This window comes from Coregonus clupeaformis, chromosome 34, assembly GCF_020615455.1.
Source record: "Coregonus clupeaformis isolate EN_2021a chromosome 34, ASM2061545v1, whole genome shotgun sequence".
Taxonomy (NCBI): domain Eukaryota; kingdom Metazoa; phylum Chordata; class Actinopteri; order Salmoniformes; family Salmonidae; genus Coregonus; species Coregonus clupeaformis.
Genome location: NC_059225.1, coordinates 30136397 through 30155887, shown reverse-complemented (window position 1 = coordinate 30155887; position 19491 = coordinate 30136397). Strand labels below are relative to the sequence as shown.

The window sequence follows — 19491 nt, the reverse complement described above, 5'->3', positions numbered from 1 at the left end:
CCCAGCGACAGCCCCAAAACATCACTGCTCTAGAGGAGATCTGCATGGAGGAATGGGCCAAAATACCAGCAACAGTGTGTGAAAACCTTGTGAAGACTTACAGAAAACGTTTGACCTGTGTCATTGCAAACAAAGGGTATATAACAAAGTATTGAGAAACTTTTGTTATTGACCAAATACTTACTTTCCACCATAATTTGCAAATAAATTCATTAAAAATCCAACAATGTGATTTTCTGGAGAAAAAATCCTCATTTTGTCTGTCATAGTTGACGTGAACCTATGATGGAAATTACAGGCCTCTCTCATCTTTTTAGAGTGGGAGAACTTGCACAATTGGTGGCTGACTAAATACTTTTTTTTCCCCACTGTATATGGTCTATTCTTGGCATGTAGGTTTCTGTCTTATGGGTGACACAAATTGGGATATGGGGGACGGGAATGGGCAGGGTATATGCAAATAAAATACTGTAGTGTATACTGTAGTATTTACTTTAGTGTTTTTGCAGTCTGTAGTATACTGTAGTATTTACTATAGTATTCTACAGTATACTACAACATTCTATAGTAAGGATTAAACATGATCAAGGGATACTACAGTGTGTAGTATAGTATTGTCAAGTTTACTACATAATTCTATAATAAGTCCTGTAGCACTGTAGTATACAGAGTGCTTTGCCACAGCCACTTTATTCGGTAAGGCACCAGTACATGTTTATACCATGCAATTCCACTTCATACTACTTCACTCTGGTAGTGTACTTCACCATCACCCCTAAAAGACAGTGGGGCAATACTTGCGAACATAAGCAAGCATTTTATAATCAGTGCCACCATGTTATCTAATGGCACCAGCTACAATTTAGTGTTCAATCACATGCCAGTAAATCAACGTTTCTCATTGTGGCTTATACGCATTTTGTGATGTCAAAACTTGCATATTCGAGTCAAAGAGAATTTTAGCATTTTAGCTAACCCTTTTCCTAACCTTAACATAATTCTCCTCACCTGCTGTGTACCTTCTCCTAACCTGCTACGAAAAGTCACTTCTGACATTAGCGGCATCCTTAACGGAAGTGATATTTGAGACATACTGTATCTCTAAACAATTAATTGTACACACATTATGTTTTCAGTTTGTGAGTGTGTGAAATGGGGATATAGAAAAGTTTCTTTTGACATTTATACTGGAAGCACTTTTATAAACAATACGTTACGTTAGTCCATCGTATCTGATGATGACTTCCACTTCTGAGTTAACGGTGAATTCTTTGGTGACTGTAGAGTCCAATCCGAAATCCACAAACTTTATTGCAGGTGGGGCATATGCAGTCTGTGTTGGTGGGGGCAGCATGGTGGTATGTCCCAGTCTGTGTTGGAGGGGGCAGCATGGTTGTATGTCTCCTGAGCTGTTTTTGCTGTTTCTTTGTGCTCCTGTCCTCCTCCTCTGTACACCGCTCTGGCAGAGCTGCCGCCAGGTGGAACGGTCTGCAGCAGCGTCCTCCAGGTCTGTGGGTTTGACGTTGCACTTCTTCAGCAACGTTTTCAGCTGGTCCTTGTAGCACTTCATCTGCCCCCCTGCAGACCGCCGGGCAAGATGTAGCTGGCCACACAGGATCTTCCACGGCAAGCGTTCCAGAGACATCCTAATGACATGCCCAAGCCAGCGCAGTTGGTGTTGGTTGACCATGGCCTCCATACTCAGTTGGTCTTAGCAAGTATTTCTGTATGGGGCACACGGTCACACCAGGTGATTCCCAGGATGTGTTGTAGGCATCTTATGTGGAATCGCTCGAGCTGCTTGTTGTGCTGACTGGAAGTGACTCAGGCTTCACAGCTGTAAAGAAGTGTGGTGATGCAGACGGCTTGATAGACGGCAACTTTGGTGTGGAGTTGGAGATCCCTGTTTTGGAAGACCCTGCGTCTGAGTTTCCTGATGGCAGCTGATGCTTGCTTGATCCTATTTGAATTTCGAGGTCGATGCTGCAGTCCTCCTAGAGGATGCTGCCCAGGTATTTGAAGGACGGGACTATTGCCAGTGATTTGTGTTCAATGGTGAAGACAGGCATGGTGGGTGGAGGGCTGGATCTCCATTGGTAGATCCAGCCCTCCACCCAATATGGAAATGCAACATTTAGAATGAACGACTGGGTCACGTCCATAGATACAGAACAAAAAGACTGAACGACTGGAAGCAACCCTAGATTTGTGTCAGGACTATATCTTGTGGAAAGATGAAATAGAATGAATAAATCCATCAAAATAAAGTTTTGAATGAAAATATGTCAATCATTATTTGAATATGTTGGTAACCCGTTGTATAAAAGTGATAATGCCCTCGAAGCCGGTGTTGGATGATATATTGGCAATACATCCTTCAAACACCGGCTTCTCTGGCATTTTCACATCTTGAGTTGTTCTATTTTCACATTGAAAGATACTGATCTAATTAGTGGATTTATTTATTTTTCTCTGAAAAATGCTGTCCCACCTTTTGATGTCACTTCCGAACATCTTATATTTCAAGAAATATATAAAATATAGTTTTGGAACTAAACTATACGTTTGCTGGGATGTACATCTTTCCAAATGAAAGCGAGCCAGTCATATGCTAGCTATGGGGATTCATTAAAGTCCAAAATAAGTCAAACTTGTCCAAACTGAAACAGTCACAATCAAAACAATTGACACCTTAGAGATAGATAGAAGACTCATCATTTAAAATGGTGGAAGCCCTCAAAGGCAATGTTCATACTCAAATGGTTTATATCCATCTAATGTCCCCTATCTATCTTTATGATTGATACTTGATTTATTATCCACTATATTTCTTTACATCTATAGAAAAAAAACATCTGATATGATAATCATTAGCATTAGATCATCATTAGCATTTTCATGCTTCATGTCCAAATTATGCTAATCATTGGCTTATCGTGTTAATAATTAGCATTAGCATTAGATAGAACCTGCATTTTGTTGCTTCATGTCCAAATCATGCTAATCATTAGCTAATCATGATCAAATCATCTATAAGTCACTTCAATTAGTTACACAATCCATTTAAAGTGAGACACGCAGTCTTCTGTTTAATTGATTCAATGCTAACAATTGGCCATATATTTTCCTTCCCAATCAAATGTGCCCTATTTGATATGGTATCAATTAAGTAAGCAGTTAGGTTCAGAATGTAGACGCCAGGTCACAATGGAAACAATGATGTCACTACTGGAAAGTCTGTTGTTTTGTCAAAATAAAGATAGGAAAAGTTACAATTGAAACATTTAACATATTTAATAAGATGCATAAGTAATTCAATCAATAAGTTTCAGATTCATACAATCAACATTTAACATTTTACAGAGAACAATAGAGATCATATTTCACTAAATTAAATGTAAAGGTTTTGAAAATCTGGTAAAAAATCTGGTTTTTACTATTTTGTAAATGTTGTATGCAAATAAATGTGTAAATTTGTATGCAAATAAAAGTTGTATAATTTATTTGTAATAGAAGGTTATTCAAAATGATCAATACTGTGCATGGTTAGGGCTGTTGCGGTGACCATATTACTGCCACACCGGCGGTCACGAGTCATGAAGGCAGTCAAATTCCACGTGACCGTTTAGTCACGGTAATTAGGCTTCTCCAAGCTCTGATGCTAATGCTGGTTATTAGTAGCCTACCAAACTTGCTAACTGCCTGGTACTCAGCACTCTATTGTCCCTCTAATCACTCTGACATTAACGCAAATATCATCTAAATCTAATCGAACACTTAATGAGAGCCCATGAGCTCATGTTGCGCAACATTTCTATAGGCTATGCAATTGCGTGATGGCCTCTACTAAAAAGAGGAGGATCCCATCAGCTTTCTATAAGCTTGGCCTACTATATTTATTTTTCAACTTTCCCAATATTAAGCAAATAGCTTAAAAAACATATTCTATTAGAAATTTAAGTGCATAGATGACATGGATTTTTTTTCCCACTACCCCTGTTTCGATACAGGTGCATGATAATGGTCCATTCTAAATCAAAACAAATTTCACACATGTATTATTTAGTATATGTAAAGACAAGATTAAATCAGGAATAGTTTGATGGGTGAAAATATTAGCCTATCACTTGTGAATTAGATATTATCACTTGTGAATAATGCCCATAAAAATGCACCTTTATAATAAAAGCATTACATGCATAATTGCATTTGAGGTCACTTTGGTTAATGGTGTTTTCCGCTAATGGAACATTTGCGCTTATAGCCTACTACCATGTGCGCATTGCTGCACTTATAATTTGAAGAAATAGCCTAATAGTTTATCAACATTTAAAGCTAAACATTCTGATCTGTTGCATCAGCCACATTGCGTAAAAAAGGGTTTTTGATGCTAGTGGTTGTATTCATTTGGGATCTATCGCATCCCACAACTGTCCCAGACTATGTTTGGAATATTTATTTCTCGCACAGAATAGAATAGGTCGATTTTTGTACTATGGGGGATAGTAGATTGACATAGGCTAGTGCTTTTGCTGTTCGTTAAGCCTACTCATCTTGTTGGCTGACGAAAAGTAAATGTGGACAGTTCTTCCAATATCTTCAATATGCACCTCGGAATTGGATAAGGACATGCACAGTTGCGTCCCCGATGTGTCTGTCTTCACTTGTAGCCTGTGAGAAAGACCCGATCACGTGATGGAGAGCCATGTGAGTGAGAGGTGATTCGGAGCTCTCAGCACTCAGGGAGAAGGGCACAACGACCACTGGCCGCAAAAGGCATGGATTTTTTTAGGGTGCATAACGGCCACACAAAGGGGATGCCACTGTGAAATTCTAGGCATTATCAAGTGTTTGTCAAATTGTGAATGAGTGACTGATGTAGTGTGTACAGCCTGCGCAAAAAAACAAAGCAGAGCTCATGCCTTTCAAGCGGCTTTTTCCAAATCATCATTAGAGTTGCATCATGCAGCCTTACATTGTATTAAAAATCAAACCCTATAGCCCAACGTTTGTAGAACAACTAAAGTTACATTAATAACTCTAAATTAAGCATATAGGAATACCTAATTATTTGTTAACCGCTCAACACAGAATAGCCGTATGTGCACACTCCCTCAAATCGTTTGGAGAAAATATCCTTTCTATTTTATTCAGCTTTTTTCAATTGTATTATTCATACTATAAAATAATGCCACGGAATTCTAAGCAAATCTTGCCTGCTAAATGAACTAGTGTAGCCCACAGCCATTTGGCATAGCCACATCAGGACCTAACATAAGGACAACTCAGAGTATGCTATGTTGTTCTTCTGAAATAGACTACATTTTCTTCATATCATGCTTCTTTAGACCTGTCTAAAATAAATAATGGATTTATTGTGAAGGTGTAGGCTATATTACATGGATTTATGCATAAGCAGTTGAGGAACTCATACTCTTGTGTAAGCCTTGTTAAAGCTACAAAAGTTACAAACACTAAATTCTGTATTCCATGTAGATCTTTTCATATGTGATGCACTTTCTGTGAGAATGAATGTTGGCAGTTGGGCGTTGGAACTGAATATTTATGTTCTTAGTCAGAATCACAGATGTAGTGGAGGACCTCAGCGGCTTATTAACTGGACATCACAATCAACTATGAAAGTTGTAGGCATATTACTTGACAGTTGAAATGAGACTCGACCAGCTTTCTAGTGTTGTGAGCAAATTACCAAACAGCGTCTTTTATGACACACCAGAATACAGTACGCTTCATATGTCGGCTCAATCGGGATTACCTTTACATTTCTATCACGCAATCTGTAATGATGAGCCCCTAATAAGCTTTTCTTCTATCTCTCTACACTGCAGGATATCAGAAGCCTTCCCTGTGACAGACCTGTCTGACCACATTCAGCCAGCTGGGCTGTGTGACTGCTGCTGAACACTGCTGAACATGACCGAGCCCAATGTGAGCCTAGTGACCGCCAACATAAGCGGCGCCGGGGCCAATAGCAATAACCTGGGGTATGGAGCAGGGAACTTCTACCGTCCGTTCTCGGTGTTCAGCGTGCTAACCCTCACCCTGCTAGCCATGCTGGTGGTGGCCACCTTTGTTTGGAACCTCCTGGTTCTCCTCACAATCCTGAGGGTGCGGACCTTCCACCGCGTGCCCCACAACCTGGTGGCCTCCATGGCCATCTCAGACGTGATGGTGGCTGCCCTGGTCATGCCGCTGAGCCTGGTACACGAGCTCAACGGGCGGCTGTGGAAGCTGGGCCGCGTGCTCTGCCAAGTGTGGATCTCCTTCGACGTGCTCTGCTGCACGGCCAGCATCTGGAACGTGACCGCCATCGCTCTGGACCGCTACTGGTCCATCACCAGACATTTGGAGTACACGCTCAAGACTCGCAAGAGGATCTCCAATGTGATGATCGTACTCACCTGGCTGCTGTCCTCCATCATCTCCCTGTCGCCACTGTTTGGCTGGGGGGAGACCTACTCGGAGGAGGGCATGGAGTGCCAGGTGAGCCAGGAACCCTCCTACACCATCTTCTCCACCTTCGGAGCGTTCTACCTGCCGCTGTGCGTGGTGCTCTTTGTCTACTGGAAGATCTACAAGGCGGCCAAGTTCCGCATCGGCTCGCGCAAGACCAACACCATCACACCTATGGCTGAGGTGATTGAGGTACTTTTGTTGCCCTAGTTTTACCTCATGCCAGGCAGGTAAAACTGATTGGATTGGCGTTATTCCAACCAGTTTCTGATTGTAATGATGTATTTTTCAACTAGTTTTGCCTGCTGGATGGTTGGTTGTTTCATGTGGGATCCACATGATGAACTACTAGTAGGCTAGCATGGCGTTAATAATCAGATCATTTCATTACCTTATTTTTACATTGACACACTCGTAAAGCTCCTCTGGCAATTTTGCCGGACTTAATCAACCCTGATCAATGTTCAGATAATGGTTGCACATTCAATCACGATCTGAATCATTATCTGAATATACCTCAATGATATCAGTATCATTATAGCTTTCCCATATTTGCTCCTGAGGTGCATATCACATTGTTATCGACTGATGAGGATATAGCTCTCATATCGGTTGCTGGGCAATTAGTGGAAAATCATGTCATCTTCACAATACATTCTGAGCTGTGTTCTGATGGTGTTGTGATGGTGCTGCAGGGCTGTGGGAAGTGCATTGTTCTCTAACGCTTGTCAGTGTGTACTGTATCTCATACTCAACAGACCAATTTACATGAAGGCATATACACATGCATGTTTGCACATAGGCTCCCACACATGTGCACATGCGCACACAACTACACAAATCCCCATGAACATGCAAGAACAATCCTCAATGTCAAGGATTATATCTTTTTTCAAGGAGCTTTGGGTTTTTTTTCACAAACTCTCTCTCTCTCTCTCTCTCTCTCTCTCTCTCTCTCTCTCTCTCTCTCTCTCTCTCTCTCTCTCTCTCTCTCATATATATATATATATATATATATATATATATATATCTCACACACACACACACACACACACACACACACAAATACACACACACACTGAGGGTGGGAGACAATGTGTTCCCCACACAGAGAGACATTTCACCCATGGCATTTAATCCATGGAAGAAACAAGAAGACAGTGACAAGTGAAGGAGGCGGCTGGTATTAATGGCAATACTGTAGGCACAGTGGCCTATAAATACCCAGCATGTTTAACAAGACTAGAGGCCACTGTACCTTCCCCACCACAGCGGCTCTCTCTAATCAGCAAGGCCCCTGGGCATAGACCAGAGACCCAGGCTGCGTCCCAAATGGCACCCTATCCCTATAAAGTGCACTACTTTTGACCAGGGCCCTATAACCTCTGGTCAAAATTAGTAACCTAAATAGGGAAGAGGCTTCCATTTGGGATGCAGACCCACTCAACATGCCCAAACTTGTTCAAATGGAGCTGCCTCCGTGCTGCCTCCACCAGGGTTGGGGTCAATTCCAAATTTGATTTGAATTTTAAATTCTGGAATTCAAGCATGAAGTGGAGAATGTACTTGAATTGTAATTGCAGCAATCTTTAAAAACAACTTAATTGGAAATTAATTGGAATTTAGACTGTCTGAATTGGAATTGATCTGGAATTGAACAAGAATCATCATTGGAATGGAATTGGAATTTTATTGGAATTTAGACTGTCTGAATTGGAAGTGAATTGGAATTGATCTGGAATTGAACAAGAATCATCATTGGATTCGAATTGGAATTTAGAATAGTACAACTTGAATTGTATTATAATTGTGCAAATTCCAGTTACTGGAGTTTATGTATTTAGCATTGAAATTAAATGCAAACGTTGTTTTAAATCATTTCAACATAGTAATTGTGAACACATATTACAATGTTTGATCAAAGAAATATAACTATATACAGTACTGTTTATGCATTATATTTTAAATGTTTTCTAATGAGGACGTGCAGTATATTTCCAATTAGTTTATTTTGGTCCAATTAAAGAGATAGTTCACCCAAATTACAGATTGGTTTCCTTACCCTTAAGCAGTCTATGAACTATGACATTTGGGTGGACTATCCCTTAAGGATGCCTTGTTTATATACACCTTCCTAATACTGAGTTGCACCCCCTTTTGTCCTCAGAACAGCCTCAATTTGTCGGGGCATGGACTCTACAAGGTGTCGAAGGTGTTCCACAGGGATGCTGGCCCATGTAGACTCCAATGCTTCCCACAGTTGTGTCAAGCTCCCTCACGACGCCAGGACAGCGGAGTCACTCACCACCTTCCGGAGACATTTGAAACCCCACCTCTTTAAGGAATACCTGGGATAGGATAAAGTAATCCTTCTACCCCCTACCCCCAAAAAAATTAAAAATTTTTTAAAAAATATTGTAAAGTGGTTATCCCACTGGCTATAGGGTGAATGCACCTATTTGTAAGTCGCTCTGGATAAGAGCGTCTGCTAAATGACGTAAATGTAATGTAAATGTAAGTTGGCTGAATGTCCTTTGGGTGGTGGACCATTCCTGATACACACAGGAAACTGTTGAGCGTGAAAAACCCAGCAGAGTTGCATTTCTTGACACACTCAAACCGGTGCACCTGGCACCTACTACCATACCCCGTTCAAAGGCACTTAAATCTTGTGTCTTGCTCATTCACCCCCTGAATGGCACACAAACACAATCCATGTCTCAATTGTCTCAATAAGGGATCATAGCTTTCACCTGGATTAACCTGGTCAGTCTATGTCATGGAAAGAGCAGGTGTTCGTAATGTTTGGTACACTCAGTGTATATCGGGGCTTAATTCCATTTCCAGATGGACCTTCTGATTGTTTATTACATTATTCTGTATTGCTTGCGTTTTAGCTTTGGAAAAATACATTTGAAATGGTGTCAGGAGGCTGATTAACACTTCCCAGCATGCTGTTTTGGAAGTCATTTTTTGTAATTCTTTGTTTGCACATTTGGATGCACATTGATTGTTATTTATATAATGCAGCACAAAGATAAATAACATATAGTATATATATATATATATATATATATATATATATATATATATATATATATATATATATATATATATACCCTGATCTGTTAGTGGTTGGATTTATTGCACCTGTTATTGAGATGGTGGAGCCAGTTCATATGGTTTAGGTTGTCCTATCAATTTCATGTTCCCTATCTTCTATAATCAGTCTGAATGCAAAAGGTGGGTGATGAGTTATTCCAAATGTTGTAAATCTGCCATTTGGCTGAATAGCAAATAAGCAATAATACATGAGAGGGTATGATAAAAATGTCATAACACATGGACTCAAATGTATTATCGCTTTTATACAACTGGTACCAGCATTAAAATCAAGATTATTTCCCAAACCATCAATTTTTCAACAAAACATGATGCTACGTTCACTAACACTGGTTGTCGTGACATTTTAGGCGTTCTCTGGTAGTTAGTTCTATTCATATTGACTGCCATGTAAAGCAAAGCTACCCAAGTGCTGGTTGATAGTTCCAGAACCTTGGTTTCTAGGGAGGCTGTCCATGGTTCTGAAAACAGCGCACGTCTGGTCTATGCATAGGAAAATTGAATGTCAGATCGAGACATTGTATAGGGGCGCTGTCCATGGATCTGAAAACAGCGCTGAAACATTGTAGCAAAGACATTGATACAGCAGATCAGAATAGAAACCACAATGACAATATTTTTTGGGATAGTCACAGCAACGACAGCTATTTATTTATGATATTGAATTGCACATTTCCACGGGGCGGAGCTCGTTCCCCTAGGTTGTCATACATGCAGCCACAACAATTCTCTCTGTCTCTTTCCATTGGATTTTTGTGGTTCTTGGTTTCTTCATTTTTGTCTTATTTTATCACGAATTAGTCTGGCTTCAGTTTGCTATTGCCTTCATTGCCTCCTCAGCCAAAGTGCAACCACAAATTAAACGCTGTGGTATGCAAATCAAATAATTATTATTGCTGTGATATGAATATAACAGATAATCAAAGATGGACCTTCTGATTTTTGAACACACTTATGAACACATCATTTTATGGAACTCTAGATAAAAGCTGAAAATATGTGAATGCAATGACCTAGTCTTTGTCACTAATAAACACAATCATGGGTGGAAATTCTAAAGTCTGTCCAATCTAAAGGCACCCTGGGATATATGCAAATATATGCAAATATTTGCATATATCCTAGTGTGCCTTTAGAGTGAACTTTAGAGTGAACTAGTGTGCCTTTAGAGTGAACAAACTGTGTTTGCTGGTGACAGAGACATGGTTGTTGCATTCAATTCCTACCAGTCCTGTAGCCTTCACTAAGTGATGTATTGTCATAAAGGGTGAATATTGTATCCTTAAAATCGATCCCTTTATGACAATACGTCACATATTATATCATAAGGCTGTACCTCAACAGCCTAGTTTTACCATAACACACAGGTCTGAAGGTCTTGGTTTGTAGGCCACATTGGACAAGTCACATTATGCTGGTTTGCAAAGTGATATGTAATTCCTATTGGAATCCAGCCAGAGTTAGGATATCCAACAACTGGGGCTGGTTGCACCAGTTGGTCGTATGTGGGTCGTAACTCTACGTCAGATATTAAATGCGCTTTACGTCAGACCTAAAAATTATACCTCTTGCACCACCTGGGCGTAAGCCCTTCTACACCTAGTAGAGAGCAGGCATAGGGTTATAAATTGGGACTATCTTCATCTTGATACGCACAGAAAATAATAGCAATATTTAACAACTTCCACAGGCTTTTCAAGTTACCTATGAGCCAATAGCAAAACAATACACTTGATATATGCTACATTATAGCGTGCCAAATGTGTCTGATCATTGGTAGATTAGCAAACGAAGCCAGAGTTAAAATAACCAGATATACAGACTGAGATTCAGTGAAGCAAAATCACATTGATTGATCATCAGTCAGGTCTAGGGCTTTTGGTCGGGATATCGGCAAGGCTACTATGCGTGTAAACTTTTAATCACCCACAACCTGCATTAAGAATGACTGCTAAGGTAGGGTGAATTGAACAAATGAGACTACCTTAACCATTTAAACTGGAACAACCATCTCAGTAACGGGTTCAATAAGTCCAACTACAAATCGATTGTATTAGTTAGAAAATCATCAGATCAATCAATCAATGTACATGCAAATACACAGATATTGAAACAAACAATTTAAAACATCTACCTGCATAATAATGATGGCCGTGGTTTTGAGTGCCTGTGTGTTTAAAGATGAAGTAAGTCATGTCAGAAGCTAGCTGATTCATTACTTACCAACAACAGTTGCAAATTCCAATAAAACGACATCACGTTTTGAAGTTCACTTTTCTTGCTTTGTCTAACAACACTATCATGAATCTAGCAAATAAGTTTTGTGGGTCAGAGTGCAGTATTTATTTAGTTTCATAGCACAAACCTTTGTTAGCATGTTTCTCACACAGGTTTTAGCCACGGAGGGGTTACCTAGCAACATGTGCCTCATTGGGAGTCAACGTCTGCATTGCGCGACATTCCCATTAATTGTGAATCTGTATGAACTGAACAGCTAGTGTGACAGGTAAAATGGCTTTGAAAAATGTCAGCTAATAGGGAGAAGTACCTAACAAAATAACTACATTGTGGCATTCACTAATCATAAACTATTTAGATTTAATAGAAATGTCAGTACATTTGTGGACACATATTTTACTTACTCAACCTTTAACTCTATACAGAGTAAGAATTACACAATCACATGAAACTCTGGTTATTAACACCAACACTCAGGTTATTTTACACCACTGAGTGTTAATGTAACTCCTGAATGAATACAACTCTCATTTATGGAGAAGGACTTTCACTCTACCTTTAGTATTTTTGCTTTATTTAGACATACACATATTATAAAAGGTGGAGACAGGAACTGAACCCTGGTCTGGGGAAACACACATATGCTTGTTGCAGGGATTGTTGCCCACATGCCCACAGCTCTGCAAGAACCTCTAATTTCTATCATGAATCTTGTTTCGAACTATGCATTTAAGCACTTGACAACATGATGTGTAAATGTTACATAAAGGGTTTTCTTTTAATATAAAAAATGTGAAGCAAATGTGTTTTAGGTGTGTCCCTATCTCATAAAAAAAAAGATTAGTGATTTTTGTAATTGTTTTTAGAGCATGGAGCTTTGTTTCCCACAATGTGCCAAACCAATTAGAGGAAAAAACAACAGTAAAATGCAATACTGAATAATACAGTAGTCACTACCGAGTGGAATCGAGTAGTTTGCATTTTCAGCATTATTTCATCCTGTTCAAATTAAACAGCTTTAGTTTATCAATGATATTCACTAATTGGATGAGTTTTTTTGGATAATGTTTTACATCTTTATGATTGTATGTTTTAATATGAAAAGCATCTTATTGTATTATTTTATATATTTAACAATTTAAGCTAAATCCCTAAATTCCTGAGAGTTTTCAGAATTCAGGAGACATTTAGAGGTTTACCAGGAATATTCCCTCTTAGTTCGTTAATAGGTAAAGTTGGTCTTTGGAATCTGCCATGAGTTGAGGTAGTAGGGTTCAGTTTGGCTTGAGTTGAAAGAAGTGAAGGAATGTAAATTCAGGGAATTGGTATAGAGAGCGAACTGAATTATGTGAATTGTTGTGGCAGAATATTGAATTAGGAATTGTATTTTTGGATTGACTTAGAATTGATGGAATTTATAGGGAGAGGGAATTGAATTAGAATTGAATTTGTGGAAATGACCCAAACCCTGGCCTCTACTCTCTGGCTATATTAAAAAGGCAAACCGCAGCATACACCTTTAAGGTTGTCAGGTTTGTTAAGATACTAAGCGGAGAGAATTGGCTGGTACAAAACAGCTAAAATGTATTAAGACTATAAGCGGCTATTTCACTGATTTAGAGACGGTTGAAAGTAGACTTCTTATAGACCGGTAGGTCATTGGAAAATGTCCTTTAGCTTTCGTATGTTTTATTCTATTATACCACAACAACAAGTCGCATATTATTATTATATTAGAATAACAGTCAAACAATAGAAACTAATTGGCACCTAGCATGAATATTTATCACCATACACACCCTCAGTAGACACCCCCTCTAGTTTTCACATAAATGAATTAGACAGTCAAATATCACCCCCTAGGACTGTGGTATTTCAGCTGAATTCGTTTAGTCAATTAATGTTCTATGAAGAAAAGTCAGGCTGTTTTATCTGTGGTATGACCGTTTGTATACATGGGTGTTTGGCTCAAGGTCAGCCCAGTTAACAGCATGGACAATAGGAGTCGTGAATATTTGGCGTGAAAACATCTCAACACAAGGAAGCATGCAGACCGCGATCGGAGCCCTACTGGAAATGTCACACACGATTAACACATTCCGTTTGAAATTCTAACATGTTCCATGGCATGTGACTTGACTTCATAACCTGTTTCCAATACATTTGACATTTATTTAGGAACAACAAATGCTAGCTTTGCAGGGGTTTGGGAATACAAAGACAGGTTGAACACATTTTTTACGTGGTACAATGACATTTGTGTGACAATGAAATTTGTTACTGTGTAATTATTGTATTTCCAACACGTTTTTAACATGACCATTTCCGGTAGGGTATCTCTGAGTGGACTTCAGGGGGGGCTTACTTTCAACCCATATCTAAACGCAATCCCCAACCCCTGGTATGGCTCAGTGGAGTAGAACCACTGTGTTCTAATAGGAAATTATATTGATATTTAGACAACTGCTACTTGGTATACAAACGGAATCAGCTATGTTTAATCCAGTTGAGCCTATCAAACAACATCAAACACCATTGTTATTGCTTATGTCTTGTGCATTACTTTCGTTTGCATGTCTTAAAGAGATTCTCCGGAACTTTTGGATGCTTTATAGCCAGTAGTTCTGAAAGTAGCACTCACGGGCTAAAAGTGGTCCCCGAAAATTGCATACTGTCACATACAGCGCAATCGGAAAGTATTCAGACCCCTTGACTTTTTCCACATTTTGTTACGTTACAGCCTTATTCTAAATTTGATTGAATTGTTTTTTTTCTCCTCATCAATCTACACACAATACCCCATAATGACAAAGCAAAAATTATTTAAAAAATACTAAACTGAAATATCACATTTACATAAGTATTCTGACCCTTTACTCAGTACTTTGTTGAAGCACCTTTGGCAGCAATTACAGCCTTGAGTCTTTTTTGGTATGACGCTACAAGCTTGGCACACCTGTGTTTGGGGAGTTTCCCCCATTCTTCTCTGCAGATCCTCTCAAGCTCTGTCAGGTTAGATGGGGAGCATCGCTGCACAGCTATTTTCAGGTCTCTCCAGAGATGTTCGATCGGGTTCAAGTCCGGGCTCTGGCTGGGCCACTCAAGGACATTCAGAGACTTGTCCCGAAGCCACTCCTGCATTGTCTTAACCATGTGCTTAGGGTCGTTGTCCTGTTGGAAGATGAACCTTCACCCCAGTCTGAGGTCCTGAGTGCCCTGGAGCAGGTTTTCATCAAGGATCTCTCTGTACTTTGCTCCGTTCATCTTTCCCTTGATCCTGACTAGTCTCCTAGTCCCTGCCGCTGAAAAACCCCACAGCATCATACCGCCACCACCATCATTCACCGTAGGGATGGTGCCAGGTTTCCTCCAGATGTGACGCTTGGCATTCAGGCCAAATAATTCAATCTTGGTTTCATCACACTAGAGAATCTTGTTTCTCATGGTCTGAGAGTCTTTGGGTGCCTTTTGAAAAACTCCAAGCAGGCTGTCATGTGCCTTTTATTGAGGAGTGGCTTCTGTCTGGCCACTCTACTATAAAGGCCTGATTGGTGGAGTGCTGCAAAGATGGTTGTTCTTCTGGAAGGTTCTCCCATCTCCACAGAGGAATTCTAGAGCTCTGTCAGATAGACCATTAGTATGAAAAATGTATGCACTCACTAACTGTAAATCGCTCTGGATAAGAGCGTCTGCTAAATGACTAAAATGTCAATGTTCTAGGTCACCTCCCTGACAAAGGCTCTTCTCCCCCGATTGCTCAGTTTGGCAGGGTGGCCAGCTCTAGGAAGAGTCTTGGTGGTTCCAAACTTCTTCCATTTAAGAATGATGGCGGCAACTGTGTTCTTGGGGACCTTCAATGCTGCAGAATTTTTTTGGTACCCTTCCCCAGATCTGTGCCTCGACACAATCCTGCTTCGGAGCTCTACAGACAATTCCTTCAACCTCAAAGTTTGGTTTTTGCTCTGACATGCACTGTCAACTGTGGGACCTTATATAGACAGGTGTGTGCCTTTCCAAATCATGTCCAATCAATTGAATTTACCGCAGGTGGACTCCAATCAAGTTGTACAAACATCTCAAGGATGATCAATGGAAACAGGATGCACCTGAGCTCAATTTCGAGTCTTATAGCAAAGGGTCTGAATACTTATGTAAAGATGGTATTTCTGTTTTTTATTTTTAACACATTTGCAAAAAAATCTAAAAACCTGTTTTCGCTTTGTCATTATGAGGTATTGTGTGTGTAGATTGCTGAGGATTTGTATTTATTTAATCCATTTTAGAATAAGGCTGTAAAGTAAAAAAAATTGGAAAAAGTCAAGGATTCCATTAATACTTTCCGAAGGCACTGTATGTGCAGATATGTGCACCAAGTCATTGCTCTCTCTTTCTCTCTCTTCTGTGTCCACTGAATTATTGGGCCCGCACTGCAACCTCATTGGATAACACTGGGCAGGTCTCATGCTTGCTGTCACTCAAATTCAAAGGGCTAAAGCTCATTGGCTAGAACTCGAATTGCTAGGAGGCTGGCCCACGTGGGGGGAAATGTAGGGAAAATGTCATGGCACAGCTTCAAGAAAACAGTCGCTTTCAAAACGAGTGATTCCGTGGCTAATTGAGGTAATTCTGCTCATAGATTATGCATGTATGAACTACACATTGACACATCCAGCCCAATGTGGGAGGTTTCAAAAATATTTTCTTAGTCGCCAAATTACCGGAGCATGTCTTTAAATTCCACAAAAATGTAGTTAAGTCACTTAGGGACTGATAGTTAGCTACCTTTTTGTCTGAAAATTACATTTGACATTTCGGCACAAAAGAAAACCTTAATCTATTGACAGGAGTCAGGCTTTCATATATCACAGTCCCAGATATCTGTGCTTAAAGTATTACATGCATAAACACTGTCAAATAGGCAATCTGGGATTCGAACAACAACAAAGTGGACACTTGTTTTGGTAAACAGCTGAGGGATGGGGCTAGAGAAATGTAACCAATTTCAAATCCATACAGATCTATGGATGCAAGGACTGGCCATGCATGAGATAAAAAGTACATAATGAATCTTGGGTTGTGATGTGGTAAGACAGTTGAACTAGGTTTGTGAGGCATTTATGAGTTATGTTCTTCAAGAATCAATGGATATATGTCATTAAAGCACACAAATTGATGTAACAATCCTAGATTGTCCCTTTAAACTGCAAACCCTTTTTCCACAGTACCTCAGGGTTCAATATACTCTACCCCTCAATTTGGCATCAGCAACATCCCCCTAGGCATTATGCTTTTAACCCCTATCCTCTGCTGTAAATGGAATGACTCTCGCCATTCGTCTCCCAGGCCTCCTGACACTTATTGATTTCTCCTACTTTTTCACACCTACGCTAACTAGTTCTGACTAAGCTCTTTATACATCTCTGTATTTGCATGGTGTTTTCATTCCATTTATTCTGTTTAACAGCACTCTCTGTGTGAGGCTGATGGCTTTTGATTTGATTTGATTTATTAGGATCCCCATTAGCCGACACCAATGGTGACAGCTAGTCTTACTGGGGTCCGAAATATAACGAAAAAGACATTACAGACAAAATACTTTACAATTTACATATGTTTAAAAACATGAACATGTAGTGTGTGTGTGCGTATATCAGTTACACAGACATGTCAGTACATACACACAACAAGTAGGTCACATGAAGGAGAGGTGTTGTGCCGTTAGGTGTTGCTTTATTTGTTTTTTTAAACCTGCTTGAGTTCTGGCTGGGCTTGTAGTTTATGACTTGTAACGTGTCTGATTGATTCATCAGACACTATTTTGCTTGTTTTTGATTGATATGTTTATTGACTTGCCCATAGGGTTCAGCAAGCTGACTGGTTGCTCAATTAACTAACTGATTGGCTGGTTCTTTTACTGATGAGTATCAATTGGTTGATTGTTTGATTGACTAAGTGACTGATTGACTGAGAACAAAATAAGTTATGGTAAAATGAACAAATGTAAAACTGAAAGCCTGCAATTAAAAACCAATTGATTGGTATGTTCTTTAACTTCTTCTAGTAATGTCAGTATCAATTGGTTGACTGATTGGATTGACTAACTGATTGTTTGATTGACAGGTGAAGGAGGCATCGCGGCAGCCCCAGATGGTGTTTACGGTGCGCCACGCCACGGTGACCTTCCAGATGGACGGCGACACGTGGCGTGAGCAGAAGGAGAAGAAGGCGGCGCTGATGGTGGGCATACTGATCGGCGTCTTCGTCCTGTGCTGGATCCCCTTCTTCCTCACAGAGCTCATCATCCCACTGTGCCACTGCGACATTCCGCCCATTTGGAAGAGCATCTTCCTGTGGCTGGGCTACTCCAACTCCTTCTTCAACCCGTTAATCTACACAGCCTTCAACAAGAACTACAACAACGCCCTGAGGAACCTGTTCTCCTGCCAACACTGAGGCTGGGGATGAGGGCTGGAGGACAAAACTGACCGTGCCAAATAACGGTTCAAATTAGCGAGTGGCCGTCCTATCGTCTCTGACCACAGAACATTGGCCATCATTTTCTGTTCATTTGACACTGAGACGGGCTGAGGCTGGGTTGGAGACTAAGGCTAAGACCACAGGAGGTTGGTGCCACCTTAATTGGGGAGGACGAGCTTGTGGTAATGGCTGGAGCGGAATAAGTGGAAAGGTATCAAATACATCAAACACATGGTTTCCATGTGTTTGATGCCCTTCCATCCGTGCTGTTCCAGACATTATTATGAGCCATCCTCCCCTCAGCAGCCTCCTGTGGCCATGACTAAGGCTGGGGATAAGGCAGAGGCGGAGAATGGGGCTGAGGCTCAAGCTGAACCACACGAACAGCCACTACACCAGGATGCTAGCTCTGACAGAGCTCGAGAGCACATCTGACAAACCAGCACAGGCTCTTTTAGCGGCACCTATCCCAACTCTGCCGTCAACTAAGCTCTTGCAAAGCAGCGTGTTCAAAGACTTTCAGAACTTTTATGATGTTTTTGCATTGGGTATGTTTGAAGCTTGAATCACAGATGGAGTTAAAGAGTGCCAGTCAATCCAGCACTGCATTGCAGTGAGAGGACACAGGTGAGCCATAACAATGGCACTTCTCTCCAGGGACACATTTATACAGATGCATCAAAGCCGATTTGCTCCAGGCCTTATGGGAGATGTCAGATAAAAACATTTTAGGTCTCTAGAAAGAACACACTGTCATCACATTATCAAATTGATGTCACAGGAACAGTGTTGAGGGGGTGGTGGTTAACTGTCCTCAGATACACCATAGACTAAAAAACAAAATAAATGCCTGGATCTCATAAACCAAAGGACTCAATTACAAACCATGGACTATCAAATCTAATTTTATTTGTCACATGCGCCGAATACAACAGGTGTAGACCTTACCGTAAAATGCTTACTTACAAGAGAGTTGTTTTTAAGTAAGTAAGAAAATATTAGCTACAAAATAAAATATACGTCTAATAAAAAGTACCACAATAAGAAAACAATAACGAGGCTATACAGGGGGGGTACCGGTACTTTTCCTGTAGTCCACGATCAGCTCCTTTGTCTTGCTCATATTGAGGGAGAGGTTAATGTCCTGGCACCACATTGCCAGGTCTCTGACCTCCTCCC

At 40.3% G+C, this 19491-nt stretch overlaps 1 protein-coding gene across 1 annotated transcript; it reads left to right on the top strand.

Moving 5' to 3' along the window:
- The first annotated feature begins 5855 nt into the window (after positions 1-5855).
- On the top strand, positions 5856-18504 carry LOC121550028 (5-hydroxytryptamine receptor 5A-like). Its single transcript, XM_041862092.2, has 2 exons — positions 5856-6666; positions 17956-18504. The coding sequence occupies exons 1-2, from the start codon at positions 5935-5937 to the stop codon at positions 18286-18288; spliced, it is 1065 nt and encodes a 354-aa protein (XP_041718026.2). The 5' UTR covers positions 5856-5934; the 3' UTR covers positions 18289-18504.
- The last annotated feature ends 987 nt before the right edge of the window (positions 18505-19491 follow it).